This window comes from Cavia porcellus, unplaced genomic scaffold, assembly GCF_034190915.1.
Source record: "Cavia porcellus strain 051 isolate PalLab524CR breed Dunkin Hartley unplaced genomic scaffold, mCavPor4.1 scaffold_17, whole genome shotgun sequence".
In the NCBI taxonomy this organism is placed as follows: domain Eukaryota; kingdom Metazoa; phylum Chordata; class Mammalia; order Rodentia; family Caviidae; genus Cavia; species Cavia porcellus.
Window position 1 is genome coordinate 72,191,048 of NW_026947500.1, and position 20,429 is coordinate 72,211,476.

The 20,429-nt window shown below is 67.2% G+C and overlaps 1 protein-coding gene across 5 annotated transcripts in view; it reads right to left on the bottom strand.

Moving 5' to 3' along the window:
- Positions 1-20,429, bottom strand: part of Kdm4b (lysine demethylase 4B) — an 86,338-nt gene that overhangs the window by 9,762 nt on the left and 56,147 nt on the right. For 3 of the 5 annotated variants that reach the window (XM_063229164.1, XM_063229166.1, XM_063229165.1), the window contains 4 exons: positions 17,448-17,585; positions 8,235-8,431; positions 3,065-3,166; positions 2,599-2,789 (listed from right to left, as the gene is read on the bottom strand). In XM_063229164.1, the coding sequence (XP_063085234.1) occupies positions 2,599-2,789; positions 3,065-3,166; positions 8,235-8,431; positions 17,448-17,585 (628 nt within the window). The remainder of the gene's footprint in view (positions 1-2,598; positions 2,790-3,064; positions 3,167-8,234; positions 8,432-17,447; positions 17,586-20,429) is intronic. The other 2 variants (XM_063229168.1, XM_063229167.1) reach the window with 1 other exon arrangement.

Genomic DNA, 20,429 nt, shown 5'->3' on the forward strand with positions numbered 1-20,429 from the left:
GGGCCAGCTCAGCCCAGGTTGCCGGGGGTGGCACCTTTCCAAGGCACCCAGGATGTGAGGGGCCTGGGGTTCCTGCTCAGGCCAGCAGTCCTGGCCCACAGGGTCCCTCTGGTCCTGGTGAGGGCCACTCCCGCCCACCCATCTTCCCAGCCAGAGCCGGGGTGCAGCACACCCCATGGCAGGCACGGGGTACAGCCTGCCATGCACACAGCCTGGGCCCCCACACGGCAGCCTCTGCTACCCTGCTCCCAAAGCTGAGACGGAGGCCAAGAGGGAGGCGACAGCAGGGAGCCTGGAGCTGGCTTCCCTTTGGGGTGGCGCCCCGAGCTCCCAGGGAGCTGGCACAGAGGCCGCCTGCCTCCATGGTGCCACATGGGGGCTGCAAGAGGCGCTGGGCTTGGGCATTCACAGGTTGCGGTGGAGTCCCAGCGGCCGGTCCTGGCCCTGCCCATGCTCTGGGCTCCTCGGGGCCCCTGAGCCCACATGCCTCTGTGAGCTCCAGGGTCTATCTCCCCGGGAGGCTTCATTCCATTTGGAGACACAAACCACACACGTGACCCTCGGCACCCTCCCCCCAAGAAACTGCTCAGAGCTCCACCGCTCCCCCCGAGATACGCCAGGGTCAGGGCCCTGGCGAGGCCGGTGGGCTGGGGCCACTGCAGTGCCCGCCTCAGCAGGAAAGAACTGGGCTCCAGCAGCCCCAGCAGAGAGCCACCCTGTCTGCAGAGGCCCCGTCCTTGGTGGCCCCACCAGCACCCCCTGGGGAGGCAGGGTGCTCAGAGGGGCCCTGGAGAGGGGCCTCAGGTTCGCGGCCCCCAGGGGGTCTCCCGCTGCTCAGAAGGGGGTGCCCGAGATGGGGTGGGGGACATTACACCCTAACAGGTGCTGATGGTCCAGGCCGATTCATAAATAAAAGCCAATTAACTGGGAATTCTCAGAGAGCCATTATTTCCCCTGTAACCAACAGAGCCACCAGGCCAGGGCCTGTCCTCGGTCAGCCCACAGCCAGCAGCCCGTGATGCCAGATCACAAAAGATGGGGAAGCCACAGCAGTGAGGGGAGACCGGGAGCGCCTGGATGTGCCCACCTCAGCCCACTGTCGTCCCTGTCCCTGGCCAGTCCCTCGGGGGCATCCCAGGCTGCCACCACTCACCTCACATCTGGCCCCCACACATCTGCCTGGGAGGCTCGAGGCCCTGCCACCTCTGAGAACTCCTATCTACCCAATGCAACCCCAGCTTGGACCTCCGGACTCACGCTGTGAAGCTCGGGTTTGTGAGCACTCAGATGCAAGGTGCAAATGACTCCGGGGGGACAGAGACTCCGCACCGCCCCTGCCCTGCAGTGCCCAGGGTCTGCCATCCCTGCCTCTGCTTGGCCCCTGCAGGGATCCTACCCTGCCCCCAAATGCCTATGTGGAGGTTCTAGCCAGGACAGCAAGCTCTCTGCAGAGTGTTGCATGAGCCAGGCAGGTGCCAGGCAGCGCAGCAGCCCCAAAAGATGTCCCCACCCCGATGCCAGGGCCTGAGAATGTGCTGCCCCCTAGAAGGGCTGACGGCCAGCTGGGCCCCGTGTGCCCAGGGAGCCCTGAGTGGTGCAGGAGGGTGACAGGGACAAGCCGAGAGCCAGAAGTCAGCGCTGCCCGCCCTGTTGCCGCACCTGGACTGCAGCCCAGGGAGGCCGGAGTCGGCTTCTGCCTCCGAGAGGCTCAGAGAGGAACGTGTGTGGCTCGGAGCCACACAGCCGAGGTCAGTGCTAGGGCTCACAGGGCTCTGCCCGCCAGGGCCCGCCGCCTGCACACCTTGGTGCTGGCCTCAGCTATGGAGGCACTGCTGTGGCCCCAAGCCTGGGGACGGGTGGACCCGCGGTGGCCCTGCAGGTGACCGCACGGGGACCGTCTGCACGTGGGAACCCCAGAGAGTGCATCTGGGAAGAGGCCGTGTGCCTGAGCAGCGCAGCGACGCATGGCCACCGGGCGGCTGCAGATGGAGCCTTCCTGAGGGCCCTGCTGGCCTCTGCGCCCCAGCCTGACGCCAGCACCCCCACTCTGCTCCTGCTTCCCTCTGTGACTCACGGGACCCCAGCTGGACCCGACTGGCTCTGTCCTACACAGACGCCCATGTCCACGTACGGCGGTGCGGGGCCAGCCAGGCTGCCCCTGCTCCCAGCTGCAGACTCGGGGCCCGGAGTGGTGAGCTGCAGCTGCTCCCCCTCTGGCTCTACCCTGTGGGACACCTGAGTCCCCAGGCCCCGCTGTGGCTCCCCTGTCCCCATCACTCCCACCAGCGCGGCACTGGGCACACGGTGGGGCTGGGACTGCAGATGGAGAAGCGGAGCCCAGCTCCGGGGAGAAGAAACCCCACGGCCGGCATTGAGGGGACCTGGAGCCTCACAGGGCGACGGCCGCAGCCCATGGGGCCCCGGGTGGCTGGCAGGGGACGTCTCTGAGACACCCGCTCCCGCCAGGTGCCACACTGGCACTGCCACCGCTCCTGGGTCCTGGAGGTGGAGGACGCCTCTGGCTGGGCTGTCCCCACTCCTGGACGCGGCACAGGGGCGGCTGGGGGACACAGCGGGAAGCAGCCGCGCCCGACTCACCCTCCGCCCCCTCGCCGTCCTGGCCCTGCGCCGGCTCCTCATCCTCCTCGTCGGGGTCGGCGTCAGGCGCGGTGTCCTCCTTGGCGCAGCCCGCGGCCTCCTCCAGGAGGGCCACCCCGGCTGCCCCCTCACCTGGACATCTGAGGTCTTCCGGCTTGGGCCTCTTGGGCTGGCAGCGCTTCCGGTGGGACCTGGGGTGGGGCGGAGTGTCAGGCGGGGTGCCAGCAGGATGGGGGCCACCTACCCCCCATTTAGGCACAGCCTCGGGTCGGAGACGAGGGGCCCGGGCGGGGCTGGGGGACAGAGGGGAGCGGGTGGGTGTCAAGCGGTGCTGTGGTGGCAGGCGTGGACGCCATGTGAATGACGGGCAGGCTGGCCCTTGGGGGCGGGCTGTGGGGACACACGGGGCGCCGGGGATGGGGGGCAGCCGCGTGAAATGCTGGCGACAGAGACGAGGTGCACTTACGCCAGCCCGGGCTTTTTGGTCTGCTCTTTCCTCCTCTCTAGACTGGGTTTCCTCTCCTCCTCAGCCTTTCTCCAGGGTCTGCCTTCCTTCAGACTAATTTGTCTAGAAGGTAAATTTCAGGGCGTTTTCCTCTAGCGCTCTGCACTGCCGGCCCTGCATCTCTGGGGCCTGATCTCGGGCACCTGCCCCTGGCCCTGGCTCCTCGGGGCCTCTGGCTCAGCCTGCCGCCTGGTGCAGGGATGCACCCCGAGACGGGGTGGGGAGGCCCAGGGAGGCCCCCAGGCTGGCTGAGCCGTGCATTCCCGGGACGAGGGGACAGAGGAGAGGGAGGTGGCAGCGTGGCAGCCAGAGGCCTTCAGGCTGCTCCAGACTGCGCAGACGGGCAGGGCAGCACCCGCCTCCCTGCACGGCCCGGCGGACCCTGGCCTTGCTGCCCAGCTCCCTAGCGTCCTCCTCCCCTGCGGTAGCCCGCCCAGCCCTTACGCTGGCCCCAAGGCCTGGGGGCACTGCCCGTGTCGGCCCTCCTATCCGTCTCTAGGTCACTGCTCCCTGTGGCCTGGGCTCGCGGCTGTGTCCCCAACCCGGAGAGCCCCCCGATGGGAGCAGCGTGGAGCCCACGAGATGACAGCAGCAAAAAGCGGGTGCAGCATTCCGGGGGCGCAGGCAAAGGCAGGGTGGGCGTCACACACGCAGGGAGCATGGGGTGCGTGCGATGAGAGGTGGGGTGGCGGGGAGCACGGGGAGGCCTGATGGGGAAGGGAGGGGAGGTGGCCCCCACCTGCAGCTCGGGGACCACACAGACGCTTCCACCCGCCCAGTCCCGACCCAGTCACTTGCCTGTGTCCCGGGCCCCACACAGCCGCCTCTCCCCTCCCTAACCCCACTTCCAGGCGGCAGAGCAGGGCCTCCCGGGCGCTCAGCCCACCTGGCTGTGCCCGCCCCGGCCCGGAGTTTGGGGCTGGCTGTGTCTACGAGAAGCGGCTGCACCACACAAAGGAGCAGCTGTGGCTGGTGCATCCGTGGGGCTGGGGGCGCTGTGCCCGGCTGCCACCTCCTCTGCCCAGGCCTCCCCAGAGGCAGGGTCTTCCTCTCTTGCGTCTCTGGTTTTTATTTCTGTCTTTGAGGCAGGGTCTCACCATGTAGTCCAGGCTGGCCTCAAATTCGAGGCGATCCTCCTGCCTCAGCCTCCTGAGTGCTGGGGTAACAGGTGTGCACCACCGCGCCCGGCTCTCTCTCCTCGGCCCGCGGGCACCTGCCTGTACCTGCTCCACTGCCCGTCCGGGTCTCTCCACCGCTTCCTGGCACAGACGCAGAGGGTCCGGCCGTCTGGCCCCAGCCTTCTCCTGGTGTCCGTCTACTGTCCACCACAAGCCACGGGCCCCAGTTCCCTGTTGCTTTTCTTCCCCAGCACAGGGCGGCAGGTACTGGCTGACATCCGACTCCCTCGGTCTGATGTGCGTTCCCTGGAGCGGCTTCTTCAGCCCCGAGGCTCTCGTGGTTTCCACTTGCAGTGGCCGGAGGATGTCCCCTGAAGCCCTCTGGGGAAGTGGGGACCTGGGAGCCCCGGCTCCATCCCGGCCGTGCAAGCCCTGGCGCCCGGCTGCAGCTCGCAGTGTGACGAGCCCCAAATCCAGGACCACCAGGCCGTTTGTCCTCCCAGCTGGAAGCTTTGAGGTCTCCTGCAGGACCTCGAGATCTAAGTCCCCCTGGACGGGCCACAGTTGGGAACTCTCACCCACTGCGCCAGGTCTTTAATGGGGAGCAGAAGCCCTGGACTCCTGTGGCCTCTCCTGGCTGAGATCCCTGCTAGAGACTCAGCCTCCTACACGCTCACCTCCTGAGCCCCGGCTCCTCTTTGTGTCTGAGGTTCAGGAGCCCCTCGGGCCCCACACTCTGTCACTGTTCCTGCCCAAGGCTGGGGCACCCCTGGGTGGGAGGCAGAGCCTCAGCGGTGAATGCAGCCACGCCCCACTCCTTGGGCTCGCTGCGCCCTGATCTTGGTGTTGCGTTCCCCACTGCCCCCCACCACAGCGGCCTCAGGCCCCAGGGTCCCAGCTGTGGGTTCTCTTGCCCCAGGGAAATCCTCCGTGGTGGCCCCGGGAGCAGCTGGCTGCAGGGGGTCACGCACACAGGTGCACGGCCACAGCACGGGGACCCTGACCCCCAGCTGCTCAGGGCTGACAAGGGCGCTGGAGTCCACAGCACCCGCCCTGCCCTGGCATGACCCCTCCTGCCCAGCCCGAGGACCGCTCCTGCCCTGATGCCACCCAGCGGCTCCCAATCCTGTCCCCGGGCCCGGGCCTGGGCCTGGGAGGGGGCTCATGAGAGCGGAGGAGTTTCTGGGGAGAATGGGACCCGTGAGTGCGCCACCTGCCAGGCTGAGCAGGGTGTCACCCGCGCCAGGAGGGAGCCTACACAACGACACCAATGCACTCAAGACACACGGGGCTCCCCCGGTCCTCGGCTCCAGGAGACGAGGGGTGGCCTGCAGCTCCCCCTCGCCAGCGGGCAGCACTCAGGCGACCAGGGCTCCAGCCACGGTCCCTCTTAGGTTTCCCCATTCCCAGAACAAGGCCTCTGTGTGCCCCGGAGGAGAGAAGCTGGGACTCGAGGTCGTAGCGGCGAGGCTGCGGGAGCCGTGGGGAGCTACTCGTCACCTAGTCTGAGGGCGCCCTCGGGTGGCGGGGAGGAGGGCCAGGAGGGCTGCAGGGCCGGGGCCACCTGGGCCACACCCGGCTGGGGGCAGGAAGTGGCCGGGCTGGTGGGGTGGGGGGCAGCTGGGCTGGGCCCCCCACTGTCTCCCAGGGCCCGCAGGGAGGTCCCCAGAGAGGTCCCATGGGCTCACAGGAGCTGACAGGAGGCCACAGGGCACCAGCAGCACGAGCCGCTCAGCCTGCCCCGCAGGAGGAAAACACAAGCATCCCCTGACCAAGGGGCAGGGGAACGGCCGAGCCGCCCAGTGAGACGCAGCTACGAAGCTAAATCTGGGCTCGGTGCGGCTCGGCCTCGGCCCTGGCTCCCTGCCGCGTGTGTGCTGGGGGCCTGGTGTCCTGCCACAGCTGAGGGGGACCCACGGCGGGCCAGGAGGCCACCCTGATGCTGTCCTTTGGTCACCAGAGGACGCTAGGCCATGTCTGGGACAGGGCAGCTCCTGGCTGGAACCGGCAAAGGCCCGGGATGCCGCCCTCAGCACCCGCCGGGCATGGGACAAAGTCACAGAGAAAACCCAGCCAGAGGCACTGTGGCCAGCCTCGGTGACCACCCCACCGCCAGCCCCCAGCGGACCTCAGGAGCTCGGGGCCCATCCAGAGCTGGGCATGGCCTGGGTGCAGGACAGCTCGGGGAGGCACAGAGGCACCTGAGCGTCACCGCCCGCAGGCAGCCGGGAGCCCCAGGCCACAGGCTTTAAGGCACAAACAGCCGCCTCCCCGCGGGAGCGACTTCACAGGAAGGGAAGGGAATCGGCCTGTCGTACACGCTAACGGCTGTAAAGCAAACTGTAGCCTGGAAATTGGACTGGCCTTGTTGTTCCTGCCGGCGCTGGGGCATTTTGGCTCCCGGGCTGCAGCGCCCTGGGAACAGGCGGGCCGGGGCTGGGGTGCGGGCTGAGAGGCCACAGGGACGCCGGCCGCAAGGCTCCTTTCCTGTTCGAGGGCCTGGCACTGCCACCTGGCAGCTGCACTGGCTAAGCCCTCCTGCCCGGATGGAATGCGGCGCCCGGGCTGGCAGCCGCTCTGTTGACCAATTAGCCCCATGCAATCAATGGACCTTTACACAAACAGGCTGTCGGCCTGGAGCAGCAGCACAGCCTCGCTGGGCGGGCAGGCGGGCGGCTTTTCAGGAAGAATCAAAGGCACAGCGGACAAAGAGGACCAGGCCAGCTGCGCTGCCTGCAGTGCGGCCACAGAGAAGACGGGACACGGGGACGAGGCCCTGGTGACAGGCGTGCGTGGGGCTGGGCCAGGTCTCGGGGCGGGAGGGAGACGGTGGGCCCCGCAGGCCCCGCCCAGCGCGGGGGAAGACGGGACGGTCAGGCTGGCGGCAACCTCCCAGCCGATGCCACTGCCTGTGTGACAACCATGCAGGCTGCGGTGGTGCTTCTATCCTTAGTGGCCGGAGCAGAGCAGAGCACAGTGGCATCCTGGTTCTGTCCCAACGGGGCCGCCTTCCAGGGTCTGCTCGAGGAGCTCCACGGGCCAGGGCCTCCGCACTGTCCGGGCCATAGTCCCTGGAGCACGGCAGCGTCCCTCCCCAGCGACCGTGGAATGTTCCTGGGGCAAATGGGGCTGCCCGGTGTGGACAGATGGCCGCGAGCGGCCGGGGCTCCCAGCGTGGATGCAGCGCCTGTGAGCTGCGGGCTTTGCCGGGTCCTGCTCGCTCTGCTTGGAGCAGTACTGGCTTCGTCCCGGCCTGCACCTGGTCCCCGAGCCCTGAGCACACAGCGGAGGGGTCCCCAGATTCGCAGTGAGATGAACGGGGTGTCTAAGGACACCCTACGGGTGGGGCCCCAAGCCGAGCCACACACCAGCCGCACAGTGAGCGACGGCAGTGCAGAGGGCCAGCGCCCCACATCCTGCGGGCGCCCCACATCCTGTGGGCGCCCCGGAGCGCAGCGTGCGGCCAGGGCCCTGGGGCTCTGCTACGGAGCAGGGCAGGACACACCAAGTGCCCCGAGGCCCCCACAGGGCGCAACACGGCGGGCTGGCAACAGGCGTGGGTGGGCCCGTCCCCGCGTGGCCTCTCCAGAGCTGAACTCGCTGAACTCGGGCCACACGCCACGGGAAGCCAGCCACGTGCGTCCCCACGACAGCCCTGGCTGGGTTTCCCAGCGTGGCGCCCCCTCCTGGGTGGCTTTTATCGGCCTTTTCTCTTGTCCCGCAGGGCTGGTCTCCATCATAACACGCCCTCGCTGTCCACCCAACTCCTGGCACCATTTCCTGGCTTTCTGTGTCTGATTCTTTCTTTGAGGCAAAAAGGGCCTTGAGGGTGCTGACCGGCAAGCCCTTTCTAAAGCAATCCTGCCATGGTAATCCCTGCCGCGGCTCAGACAGAGGAAACGGAGGGCAGGGAGCGGGGAGAGGACGGGCGGCCCGGACGGTCCCCATCGCAGGCCTCGGGGAGGGGTCTGTGCGGCGCGCTGGGCAGGCACCTGCTGCCCCCAGCCACCCACCTGCGCAGAAGCTTGGCCTTGAGCGAGGCTCTCGAGGCGCTCCAGGAGCTGAGCTCGGGGCTGCTGAGGGCCGTGGGCCGCGTGTGGTCCAGCACCGGGAGGTCCTTGCCCTGCTTCCACAGCTCGTAGCGCTCGGGCTGCAGGATGCGCACGAACACGTCCATGGAGATCTTCACCATGTCCTTACGGCAGGTGCACTGCGGGGACACACAGGCCTCAGGTGCCGCCCTGCCAGGGCGCTCCAGCAGAGAAGGCAGGAACAGACCCGACCTGGACAGTGCAGGGACAGCAAGCACCCCGGAGGACGGGACCAGGCACACAATGAGGTCCGAAGGGGCAGGTGCCCTGTGCAGGGCCTGGCCCGGGCGACACTGGCCTCCCCTGCCAGCCACTGTGGCATAAAGCGGAGGCCCAGGAGCCAAGGCCGAGAGGCTCCCACAGGGCATACAGTGACACCCACAGTCCACGCTCCTGCTGGACTTAGCAGGCACCACCCTGGGAGGGATGCCCCCCAGCAAGGGCAAACATGGGTAAGGAGGACATGCAGAGGCCATGGCCCCGTGCTCCTGACCTCCCCCCGTTTCCTCTCTCGGGCCTGGCCACCACACTGGGCGCTGCGGGTGGCCCGGGCACAGACGCCAGGCAGCTGAGCACGCTCTGATGTCACACTGCCCACCTTGGCAGAGCTGGGGCCCTGCAGCTCGGAGGCAGGGGTAGGGGCGGAGGGGACCTCGGTCTCAGGCAGGGAGGGACAGGCTTCGTCCGCAGCAGGCCAGAGCTCGGGGGCTTTCCACTTCGGGGGGTCCCCGTGCCCGTCCGGCCTCTCGAGGGGCACAGACCATGTGAGGAAGGGGAGCACAGAGGACGGGGCTGCAGGGTCTCCACGCCTGGCAGCTGCACCACCCCAGTCCCGGTCTTGTGGGGGACACGTGGGCTGCTTGGTGGCCCCCGCTCCACAGAGAGGGAGGTGGGAGACGGGACCTGAGTGTGGCTGCCCGCCCTGAGCTTGCTCTGGGGACACGGACACTTCCCAGCCGCACAGAGCCCACGCCGAGGGGAGGAGACATTCACACACAGTGCCAACAGCCCTGCTTCCTAGGATGCCAGCGTGGCGAGGCCAGCGGTGGCACTTGGCCACAGAGGCAGGAGCGCGCAGATGGCGCTGCTGCTCGGGCTCCTGGCCCGGCCGGGCCACGGCAGCTTAAGGGATTTGTACTGAGCGGTTCCGAGATTGTTTCTCCTTGCCTAATTACAAAGCGCACCTGTGCGCGCCCGGGCTGTGGGGCGCACGATCTGCAGAGTGCTTCACGGCCGTGCTGGCCGAGCTGGCCGGGCTGGCCCATCTCCTCATCCTGCCATCCGAACACAACCAGCTGAGCCGGGGCTGCGGGCACAAGCCCTCTGTAGTGGCAGGTCCTGGAGTCACTCTGCAGTGCCGGTGGCCCCCGGACACCCATAGAAACGTCTCCAGGGGGCTCGACAGCAGTGTGGGCAGCTCGGGCACGGAGGGTCCAGGAGGAAGTTCCAGCCTTGTGGCTGGGGCACAGAGTCACTCCCTAGACCAGGAGCTGCAGACCCGACCCAGCACCCAGCCTGACAGCGCAGGGGAGGCGATGCCAGGCACAAGACCCCACCACAGTGCCACCACTGCCACCACGCCACTCGCTCTGCGCCTGGGAGACACCAGGACTGGACCTGGCTGCCCCTTGCTGCAGGGCCACCGAGGGGCGTCAGGCTGGCAGGAGCCTCACTGCAAAAACCTCTGGGCGCTGCTGAGCTGGCACCCAGGAGGAGAGGGCAGCGAGGGAACTGGGCTGTGCGTTTCTCTACCCCTGCCTGCCCCATCCCGTTCCCCGGCCGCCCGGCCGTCTCCGAGCCTCTGAGATGCACCTCTCCGTGACGGAGGCCACAGGGACCCCGTCAGCACCAAGACAGACATGGAGCAGCTCTGCGGGTGCAGCTGAGTCATCAAGCGTCTGATGGAGAAACCAGACCCCAACAGGGAACGGGCTGAGCACCCCGCCCTGCAGGGCCCCGTGCCCCCCGTCCCGAGGGCGACCACACGGCACCCAGTGCTCAGCCGCCCAGACCCGTGGCCCCGAGGACCAGGGCCAGCCTCTCTGCGCCACCCACGCCAGGCAGGGGCCGCCGGCTCCGTGAGCCCTTTGGGGACGGCAGGAGCAGGGCTGACAGCTGGGCCTTGGGGCAGGCATGGGGTCCTCTGAGTGTGCCCTCTGGGGGCCTGCCACCCCTCAGCTCCACCGGCTGCTCCCCTGTCCCGGGATGCTGCCACCCCTCCCGGTGCCCCCCTAGCTGCAGCAGTCTCCCACAAAGTGCTCTGTAAAGAGCCCCCAACACGGCTGCCACCACAGCTGCCGGTGCCAAGTTAATTAATCTGCGGACTCGCTTGATGGCGCCCAGAGTGCGGGGAGTGGGGATGAGGAGCAGGGCCGGGCTCTGTCACTGCCTCCACAGCCCCGGAGAGGCCAGGCACAGTGTCTGGCTCCGAGGAGCCCAGACTCGAGGCGGAACATGCTAGTGACCTCTCGGGCCCCTGCCCTCCACAGCTCCCCTTCGGACCTTTCAAAAACAAGAAGCACAAAACTGCTCTCTGCCTTGTCGCTAAGAGAAAAAGGCTCACACTGCACACATGAACCCCCAAACCCCCAGAACCCTTCTGACACCCTATTCAGGCCAGAGAGGTGCAGGGCCAGCCGGCAGGTCCCCAGGAGTCTCAGAACAGTGACAGGTCCAGGTGTGCCCGGCTCTCAGAGGATGCCAGCTTCGGGGCCACACAGCAGGGAGCTCCAGGCAGGGACCAGGCTCTCACCAGGCGCCCAGTTTCACGCAGACACGGTGAAGCTCCCTGCCCGGGACCAAGCGAGCTCCACGTTTCCACCCCGCCCCGCCCTCATCACGCTGGGCTCAGGCCTCAGCCGTGCAGTCTGCCAAGCTGTGGATGCCACGGAGAGTGTGCAGACCCACCAGGGCCTGCAGAGGCCTCGCAGGGTGACTCCTGCGACTCGGTCTCAGGACTGGGTGGTGGCTGTGCCCACGCCATGGGGTTTTTGCTGAGCACAGTCCCACCCCAGCACTCACAGGGTCCCCTGGAGGCGAGCCAGGAAAGCACTCACACTGCTCCCCAGCCTGCAGAGTTCCTGTGCTCCGGTCCACAGGAGACCGCCGGGAGGAAGGACAGGCCCTGCACACCTTGCAGACCTCAATCCCTGCGAAACCCCGCCAGGGACTGGGGTGACCCGCAGTCTCCGCGCAGGGACTGCTGCACCCAGAGCCGTCGCTTCCCAAGGTTCTGGATGCCCCGCCCCCACCCCCCAAAAGGCGCTGGCTTCAGCTCCTGTTCTGCACTTGAGGCGACAGCACCCTGGAGCAAAACGGTTTCCCACTCTCAGCTCATGGAGCCCCGGCTCGCGTCCACCCCGGGGTGCGCTCTGCACTTGGAAGTCCGCTCCTTGGTCCCTCGGGCCGGGAGGCTTGGGTCAGAGGGGCACCCCGGAGGGCCAGGGCCGCGCCATGGGACCCCCAGGTCTGCAGGGCCTGCGGCATGCTGTGCCCAGGCGGGAGCCCTGTTACTGGGTGGGCGTGGTATGGGGTACAGCGCTGGGCCCTGGGGCTGGGGCCGCCCCTTGTTCTAGGCACAGCCCCCTAAGACAGCCGCGCCCCCTGCAGCTGGCTCACCCGTCACCCACAGCCCGGCCACCACAGCAGAGAGTGACACATACACGGTCTCTCGCAGCCCGGTGGGTCGGCCCTAGTGGAGGTGAGACCCGGGAGAGCGTACGGGCACAGCACCCTCCTCCCCCCGGAATGGTGTCGGGTGGGATTTAGGTGGAGGAAGCCTCACTCTCCGAGGAACAGGAGCTGGGTCTTCTCACTCCGTGCTGGTCTGCCACTGGTCTCCTGCTCTTTGGGTCAGGGATGGAGCCCTTGGCTCTGAGCTATATCCCGACCCTTTTTTAAGCCAGGGTCTTGCTAAGTTGTGCAAACTGGTTTGGAACTTGTGACCCCCTGCCCGGCCTCCCGAAGTGCGGGATGACAGGTGTGAGGCACATCTGCACGGCACCGCTCTGCCTGGTGCCTGCGGGTCACTGCCCAGCAGAGCCCCGAGGAGGAGCGGGGAGCACCTGCACCCCAGCAGCACAGCCTGGCAGCGGGCCCAGGGGACAGAGGTTGGCAGCTCTGGTCCTCCGGCAGTAGGGTCCCTTCCACGCCCCGCGTCTGAGTGAGCTACGAAGGTCAGCTTACAGCTCCGTAGCCTGCCAGCACTGGGGCTCCCTGAGCAAGCCCGAGTGCCCCCCGCTGCTGACCCGCCTCGGGTGTCGGGGGCCACACTGCCGGCCTGCTTTTGGGAGCCGGCTTGTCCAGGGACGCGCATCGCTTCCCACCCCACAGGGCCACCGCTGAGCTCGGCAGAGAGTGAGACCAGACCGCAGGGCCCGCGGGGTGCTGGGCCCCGGCCCCCCATTTAAACTGCTCTGAGCTTTAATCGGGGGCCACCTCGCCTTAAAAGACTGCGCAGATATTAGAATTCGCTCAGGTAAGTGGCACAGCGGGAAAGCGCAGTCCCAGCCCTCGGCCTAAGGAGAAAACGGTTCAATATGGTCCAATAAAATCACCAACCCAGATAGCACCGGGCCGCAGGGACCCTCTCCCTCTCTCGGCACAGACGGGGAACCAGGACGGAACATCGGGGCCAACGCTGCAGCGCGGGAACAGCCCACGGCACTGGGAAATGTGCGGCCTCCGCTGTGCAGGAAACAGCACGGAACGGGCCACCTTGCCAGCGGAGCCCCGAGGAGCAGCGGAACCGTCCTCCAGCCGACGGGCTGCCGGCACCTGCAGCCCGGGAACCACAGGCGTGTGGCTGTGTGGCTTCCCACAAGCCCCCCAAGGTGCAGCTGGGGTGCTGGGGGTGGCGCTGGGACACGTCTCTCTGGGGGCAGGGCCACACGGCGTGGCCTCCTGTGCCACCCTGCATGGCCTGACTGCCTCTGCACTGTCACCACCAGGGACCCCGTGTGTCAGCCCAAACCTGGGGCGCAGCTGAGCTCTCGGCCGCCCTGCACCCCAGGCCTCCTCTACAGCGAGGTCACAGGGACCAACGTCCTCTCTGCACCCACGGGACGCCCCAGCTCCTGAGGCCACACCTGCCGGCCTGCTTTAGGGAGTCCTTCTAAGAGCTGGAGGGGGCTCGGCACAACAGAAGGCTGTGCCCAGAAGCCCAGGAGGGGGCAGGGCCCCCCACAGCGGCCAGCCCAGCCTCTCCTGACAAAGGGGCGGCCCCGGGCATCCTGGCCGTCTCCTCTCCGATGGGGCAGGCTTCCTCCTGTCTGTATGTATCCCCAGCCCGCACTGGATGGTGGCCCACATTGTGACAGTCTGAGCAGAGGTGGTGAGGCTGCCAGGGCCGGGCACGAGCCCCAGTGTAGTCACTGCCTGGCGTGGGGCAGGCACGAGACGCCCCACACCCCATGCTGGTGAGTCAGGGAAGGAAGCGCGGCCCCCCATTTCCAAGGTAATTATCCGAGCTGCAGCAGGAGCACTCATGAGCCAGCTCAGTAGGAAACAAAGCCATCAGGCTGGCTCGGGCCTGGCCACAGCGGGGTCCCCGCAGGGATGCACGGGCACGGCCCCCCACGCGGGCGCTGAGCTCCAGGCCACGCCTGCCTCACAAAGGAGCCCAAGGCAGGTGCCCCCACCCAACGGCCCATGTGGACGACCAGGACAGCAACCACACTCCCGACAGCTCCCAGAGGGCATCCCAGAAGCCCCCATTTTTGATGGGGAACTGAGGCACAGAGTGCTGCCCTGCACAGGGCTATGCTGTGTAGGGCGCCCAGGCCTGACTTCCCGGGAGCCCCTGGGGGGCTGGGGAGGGGCCCGACACGGGCGCCCCAGGAGCTGCTCCAGCCAGCCCCCCGCTCACCCCTCCACCTGCCACACACCTGCAGCCCGGGACAGGAGTGGGCCAATTCCAAGGAGTACGTGCTTAACGGTGATCTGCATCGAAACTCGCGATGCCATAAATCAGAGGGGCAGTGAGGCGCAGCCACAGGCCAGCTGGCACCCCAGGTCTGGGGGTCGGCCCTCCCGGTCCTCTGCTTGGCCTCCTCCTCCCGCCCCTGCCCGGCCTTCTGCCACCTCCCGGGCTGGGTTAATCAGCCAGAGCAGCGGCTCTGTCACAGACAGACGGCACACGGTCCTCACAGGGCAGAGCCAAGCTGGCGCCGCATTACAGGCTGAGGGTAAGGGCCGCCCCCAACCTGCTTCCTGCTGCTCCCCCAAACCAGTGCTGGCTGCTGCCTGTCGGACCCGGGACTAGGGGGTCTATGCTGAGTGGGGGGCTCCAGAAAGTGTCTTGGGATCTGTGTCCCCCACACTGGGACACCTTCCTGATTGAGACCCCAGGGCTTCTCCAGGGGTGACTAAGCATACTCTACTGGGGTTCCTGACCAGGCACCCCGCTTGCCACCCTCTGGCTCTGTGCCATCCCGCTGTGGGGGGCTCAGGGATGGGTGAGCCCCTTGGCTGCTGGTGTGGCGGTGGGGTGCCCTGCACCACGGTGGGCGCCCAGAGCTAAGCAGAGGCAGCCTGCGATGCAGTGAAATCCCATCTAACATGAAGCACAAAAAGGCCTTGGGTGGAGCTCAGTGTGGGCTGAGCCTCTGGATGGGGTGTACGGCAGGGTCTGACTGGGTGCAGGCGGGTCCTGCTGTCAGCCTGACGCCCCTCAAAGCCGGGACAGCCTCATGGCAGGGCTGCAGCCGCGTAGCCGGGTGGCCCCTTGGCATCGGGGTGCGGGGGTATGGGCCGGGGAGGACACGGCTGCCCACAGAGCAGCTGCCGTGGGGGGGTCATAAGTGCTGCCCCCTCCCAACAGGAAGTCCGGCCGCAGGATTCCCAGGGGGCCAGAACAGCAGCTGAGCCAGTGAGAAGCACAAGGGCCGCTGGGCCAAGGGCCTCGCTGGCGGACTGCACCCCTGGACACCGCCCAGCACCCTGCAGGGCCCAGGACGCCCCAGGAGAGCAGCCTCGGCCCTGACCTAGCCAAACCTCCAGTGGCCAAGGGCAGGGCCCTGGACAGCTCAGGGACATGCAGGCCTCACCAGCCTCGGGGACAGGTCCCGTCACCGTGGGGACACGGCAGGGAGGGCATCTGAGGTGGTGCCATCTGCCGCCCGACCTGGCCTCAGCATGGCGTGGGGGCGAGTAGGATGTGGCCAGGACACGGCCGGGCAAGCGAGGCAGCGGGGCCTGGCGCTCTTTCTGAGAGCAGCTCTTTGGACTCTGGGCTGCTGGCTCCATTGTTGCGGGGCGCAGCGGCCTTAGCTCCCCGATGGATGGTGCAGGACAAGACCTGACTTCCCGGCCATGGCCCCGGCTTTGAAGATTTAAATGTCACACCTGCTCTGCAGATAGGGTAAAAACTGCCGGCCAAGAACGGCCCGAGGGCCTGGTCTGCACCTGCACCAGATGCCTGAACCGATGGAGGCGGTGGGCGGCTCCCCCTGCTGCAGCAGAGCTCAGGGCAGGATGGGCAGGGACCCAGAGCATCCTCTAGCATGTGGGGCACAGGTGGCCTCTTGGGTCCCTGACACGTGTGCAAGCAGCTGGCTTCGAGGCAGGTGGACAGGTGCCTGGGCCACGGGGGCGTGCGGCAGTGGCAGGGGCTCCCCTTCCCTGCTCTCTACACGGGTGCTGAGGAGCTCTGGGCAGGCCCGGGCCAGCCTCCTCCCACCTCCCACCCACCCAGCTCTCCAGTGAGAGCCACGGGAGCAGGGACCCTGCTCAGGTTGGGACCCGCTGCCCCACCCCCCAGAGCAGCCGGAGCCCCTCCAGCACGCCGCACTGCGCTCAGCAATTTCACGCCCCACCACCTAACAATGTCGGCCTGCAGGCCGTCCAGGCTGCAGCTCCCCCAGCGCCACTTGTCTGTGCACACATGGCTGCACCCCAAATTGCCTTTCATGTCTGGGCAGGCCCCGAAGCCTGCGCAGCCTCGGTGATGACTGCACCTGCGGGCCAGGCTGGGCCAGGCCTGCGGTGACACATACAGCCGCAGAGCCGGCCGCTGCACCTGTGGCCGGAGATGCTCCATCAGTCCTTTAGCTCAGAGCCGGGCAAGCACTGGTCCTGAGCCTGTCCTCACCCAGCCCAGCTGAGGGTTTTCCCAGGGAGGACCCCCAGCTCCAGTGCTCCCACTGCAGCCCCGTCTCGCCTGGGGCAGTGGGGCAGGCTTCCCAGTACAGACCAGACCCAGGCTCTGCCCCAGGCTGCAAAGACACGGAATCCACACCAGCACTGCAGCAACGCAGGCAGAGAAGCAAGTGACGGAGATGTTAAAGGCAGGTTCACCCGGACCAGCGCCGCCCAGCGGAACGGCACGCCGCCCCTGCATGCAGAGCCCCGGCTTCCTGAAGAAGCCTCATCTGAGCACCACTGGGCCTGACCCACCTCCCCCCACCCCAGCACTGTCAGCAGCCCGCCCGGCCCCCCACGCTGTCCCAGTGCTCTGCACTGTCCCTGGTCCTGAACGTCGTGGCTGCGGAGTCCCTGGGCTCACACCTCACCACATGGGGTGCACCTGAGGCCCCCAGCAGTCTCTCTCACCTCGCACTAAGGTCTGAGGCCCAAGGGATGATGGGTAATCGGCGTCCTGCCCGCAAGCTCTCTCTCACCCCACCCCCAGATCCAGACTGGGGGAACCCAGGTCGCCCCAATCCTGAGGCCTGGAGGAACTGGCAGGGACCGCCTGTGTCCCCCTGAGCAGGCCTGCAGCCACACCTGGTCACCGTGGGGCAGAAGGGACAGGGTGGCCGGGATTCAGAGGGGACAGCAGGGCAGCGGGGGAGCCGGGGCCACCCCGCAGCCGAGCCCAGGCTGGGGGAGGAACGCACAGCTCCCCAGAGCAGGGGCAGGGGTCCTGCAGGAGGCACCCAGGGGTGCCGTGCATACGTGGCTTCCTGTCACAAGCACTGCCAGTCCAAGTCCTCAGAGACAAAGCTCGGCGGATTACCGGGAACACAAACTCTTTGCACCTTTGCATAACCTCTGGGGACCCCAGTCAGCAAGAAGCCTTCAGGCACGGAAATGTGAGGCTGCTGAGCCCCGTCTCCGCCCTCCCCAGCCCTGGGGTCCCAGGCCCAGGCCAGCCGACAGACAGAGCCGAGGACCCCCGCAGTACCCCGTGCCTACCTGTGTGGCCACTTTGCCGTAATCAATCCACCGCAGGGTGGCGAAGTTGGTGGATTCTGCACAGTTGAAGCCGTGGTTGAAGCCGGCGTGGTACCCGTAGGGGAAGGTGATCATGAACTCCCCGGCCTCCTGCGTGATCTGAGGGGGAAGGCGGGAGGTGAGGGCCGGGGAGCAGCCAAGGCCGGGTGGGTGGTGGAGGACACGTCCCGCGGCCACTCGTCACACTGAAGGCCCCAGTGAGGCTGGGGTGCGCTCCCTGCAGGGGCGTCACCCTGCCGCCATGACAGACCCCTGTGCAGGCTCCTGAGTGGTGCCCCCTGGCCTGAGAGGCTCTGCATGGAGTCACGTGCCCAGCTCCAGAGAAGGCAGGCACGGGGATTTCAGAGGCTGAGGTCAGCACGCGGCGGCCTTGTGGCCTCAATCGCAGCCCCATAAGGGCAGTTGTGGCACCCGGAGCCAGCTCAGACAGCGGGACAGCCTGGCCGCGGTCACCCTGCTCAGGCTGTGGGGACCAAGCTGCCAGCACAGCCCCCAGAGCCAGGAGGGTCACAGTCTCGTCAGAGCCCCCCGTCCCTTCTGGGGAGGGGGCACCTGGGTGACCACGCTGTCCCCACGATGGCAGCACTTGGCCATCAGTGACGCATTTCATGTCAGGTCTGTGACGGATGACAGGGGACTGTGCCCCCTTGCTGTGCCCGGGCTGGCAGAGTTGCCTCCTGTAGACAGCTGGGCCTGAGGCACAGGCTTGGGGACCGAGGTGGGCAGCCGTGGCTCTTGTCTGGCCCCCTTGGCAGGTGTGTGAACCCCGTGGCGGGCTCCCCAGACCTTTTTATTCTTTGAGGTGGGGTGGGCTCTCACTAACTTCGACGAAGCTGCCAGGGCTGGGGTCGAACTTGCAACCCTCCTGGCTCAGCCTCCCCGAGTGCCCTCCTGCTCCTGGGCGCCGGCCATGTGTCCTCTCAGGGTTGGTCTGCAGGTGCTGCCAGCTGATCTGCACTTTCTCAGGAGAGACCTGCAGAGGCCTCTGGGTCCAGGGACGGGGGCCAGGCGGAGCCCCAGCGGGCCGGGAGTGGGTGCGGGGAGCTGAGGGCGAGGCTTCTAGAAGCTTCCACCACATCAAAAGTCAATCAAGACTGACACGGCCTGGGGGAAGTCAGGCCCGAAGAACACAAGATGTTTCCTTCTTAAATAATTAGTTGCATCAATCAAAGGAGGTCGGTGCGAGTTCAATTATATTTTTAAATTCTTCTCCGAGTGTCGGGCGTGCGTGGCAGGATGGAGGGTTCGGGGAGGCACTGGAGCCCCTCAGACCCCAGCAGTGGCTGCCACCTCGGCCCAGACTCCGCGGCGGCTTCTCTCCAGGCAGCGGGGTCTTGACTGCTGATTTTCTCGGCCAGCAGAGCAGAGCGGGCCCTGCACGGCCCTGCTGGGCCCCTCACAGCCAGCGGCTTCCCGAGCCTTCTGCAGGCTGGCTGGTGGGCGGAGGCCGGGCCTGCGGATCAGGCGCAGTGTGCTGGAAGCTACTAGCCTGGAGCCTTCTGGGGTGCAGCTGGGAGCCTCCGTGTGACACCAGCGCTGGCTCGGGGAGACATGGGGGGCCCTGTCCTGCCTGCTGCACCTCCTGGGACCCGAGACCCAGCGTCGAGGCCGCGCTTGGCTGGACGACAGGAAGATGGGGTCCCCGCTGGAAGAACCACATCCCGGGCGGCGCCTGGAGCCCACAGCGTCTGTCTTCCACGTCACTGCTGCCAACACGAGCCCCACAATGACCTGGGGGGCGCTGGGGAGGACGGATGGGGAGCCGGGCTGCAGTGGCTTCTCCACACGCACACGGGGACGGAGGAAGTCCACGCAGATGGCAGAAACACACACTGTAATTATTAACAGCTCTGCTATCGATCTGGGGTTCTTGGAGAAGTAAATACCATTACGAGGATTCACCAGCAGCGCAGGGTGTGGGGAGTTGCTCTTTTCAAGGGCGCTGAGAATTCAGATGAGGGGTCCACGCCTGGAGCCTCTGGGGGCTGTGATGCCCCCCAAGGCTGGGAGGCACCAGGCCTTGCAGGACATGGATGCTGGGTCCCCGGCTGGGAGCGAGGAACATGGCGTCCCAGTGCCAGCTTGGGCCAGGAGGTCTGTGTGAGCTCCGACACCATCAGGATGAGGGCCCGGGAGACAGCAGGGGCTGCAGCTCCGTCCACGCTGCAGCGGGCAGGGAAGCAGCGGGCTTGTGTCCACAGCCGGGAGCTGTGGGACGCGGTCTCTGGTGCAGAGGGACAGCACATCTGTATGCAGGGTTTGGCTGCCGCCCGCCTGCCCGCCCAGCAGGGCCGGGAGCTGCCCTCCCTGGCTGCACCTCCTGACAAGCAGCACATGGCACCCAGTGCGGGCTGAGCCTCAGGCGGGCAATTAAAATGTCAGAAACAATTTCCGACAGCTAACGGGAAGGTGGGCACGGGAGCGGCGGCTCCTAGGCCCCACAAACCGCTCTGCCCAGGAAACCTAACTGGGTCCTCGGGGGGCTTCTCCTCCAGGGCCCATGCCTGTCCTGCCCCAGGACAAGGCCGTGTGCCCCAGCAGAGCTGCCTCCCAGGCAGGTGGCCCCTTGGCCTCCAGGGGACCCAGAGCCCCTTGGTCTGCAAATTCTAAGTGCCAGCAGTGTACCGCAAGACCGAGCACATCACGCAGCAGACCCCGCTGGATGGCACAGGCCCACAAGGGGCAGGGGCAGGAGGGCAGCTCTCGGGTTGGAGGGGGTCTGCAGGGGCCCCCAGCACATCCACGGGAGCCACCTCAGCTTGGGCTTTTGTGCCTGACCCTGGCCCCCGCCACAGGCCCTGGGGAGCCCCGGGGAGTGGGCGTGCCTGCAGAGAGGAGGGAGGAGGGGAGGCAGGCCAGCCCTGCCCGACTGCGGACCCCACAGCACAGAGCGGGAGCCCCTGCGGCAGCCCTTGACCTCTCGCTGGGGTGCTTTCAGAAGCT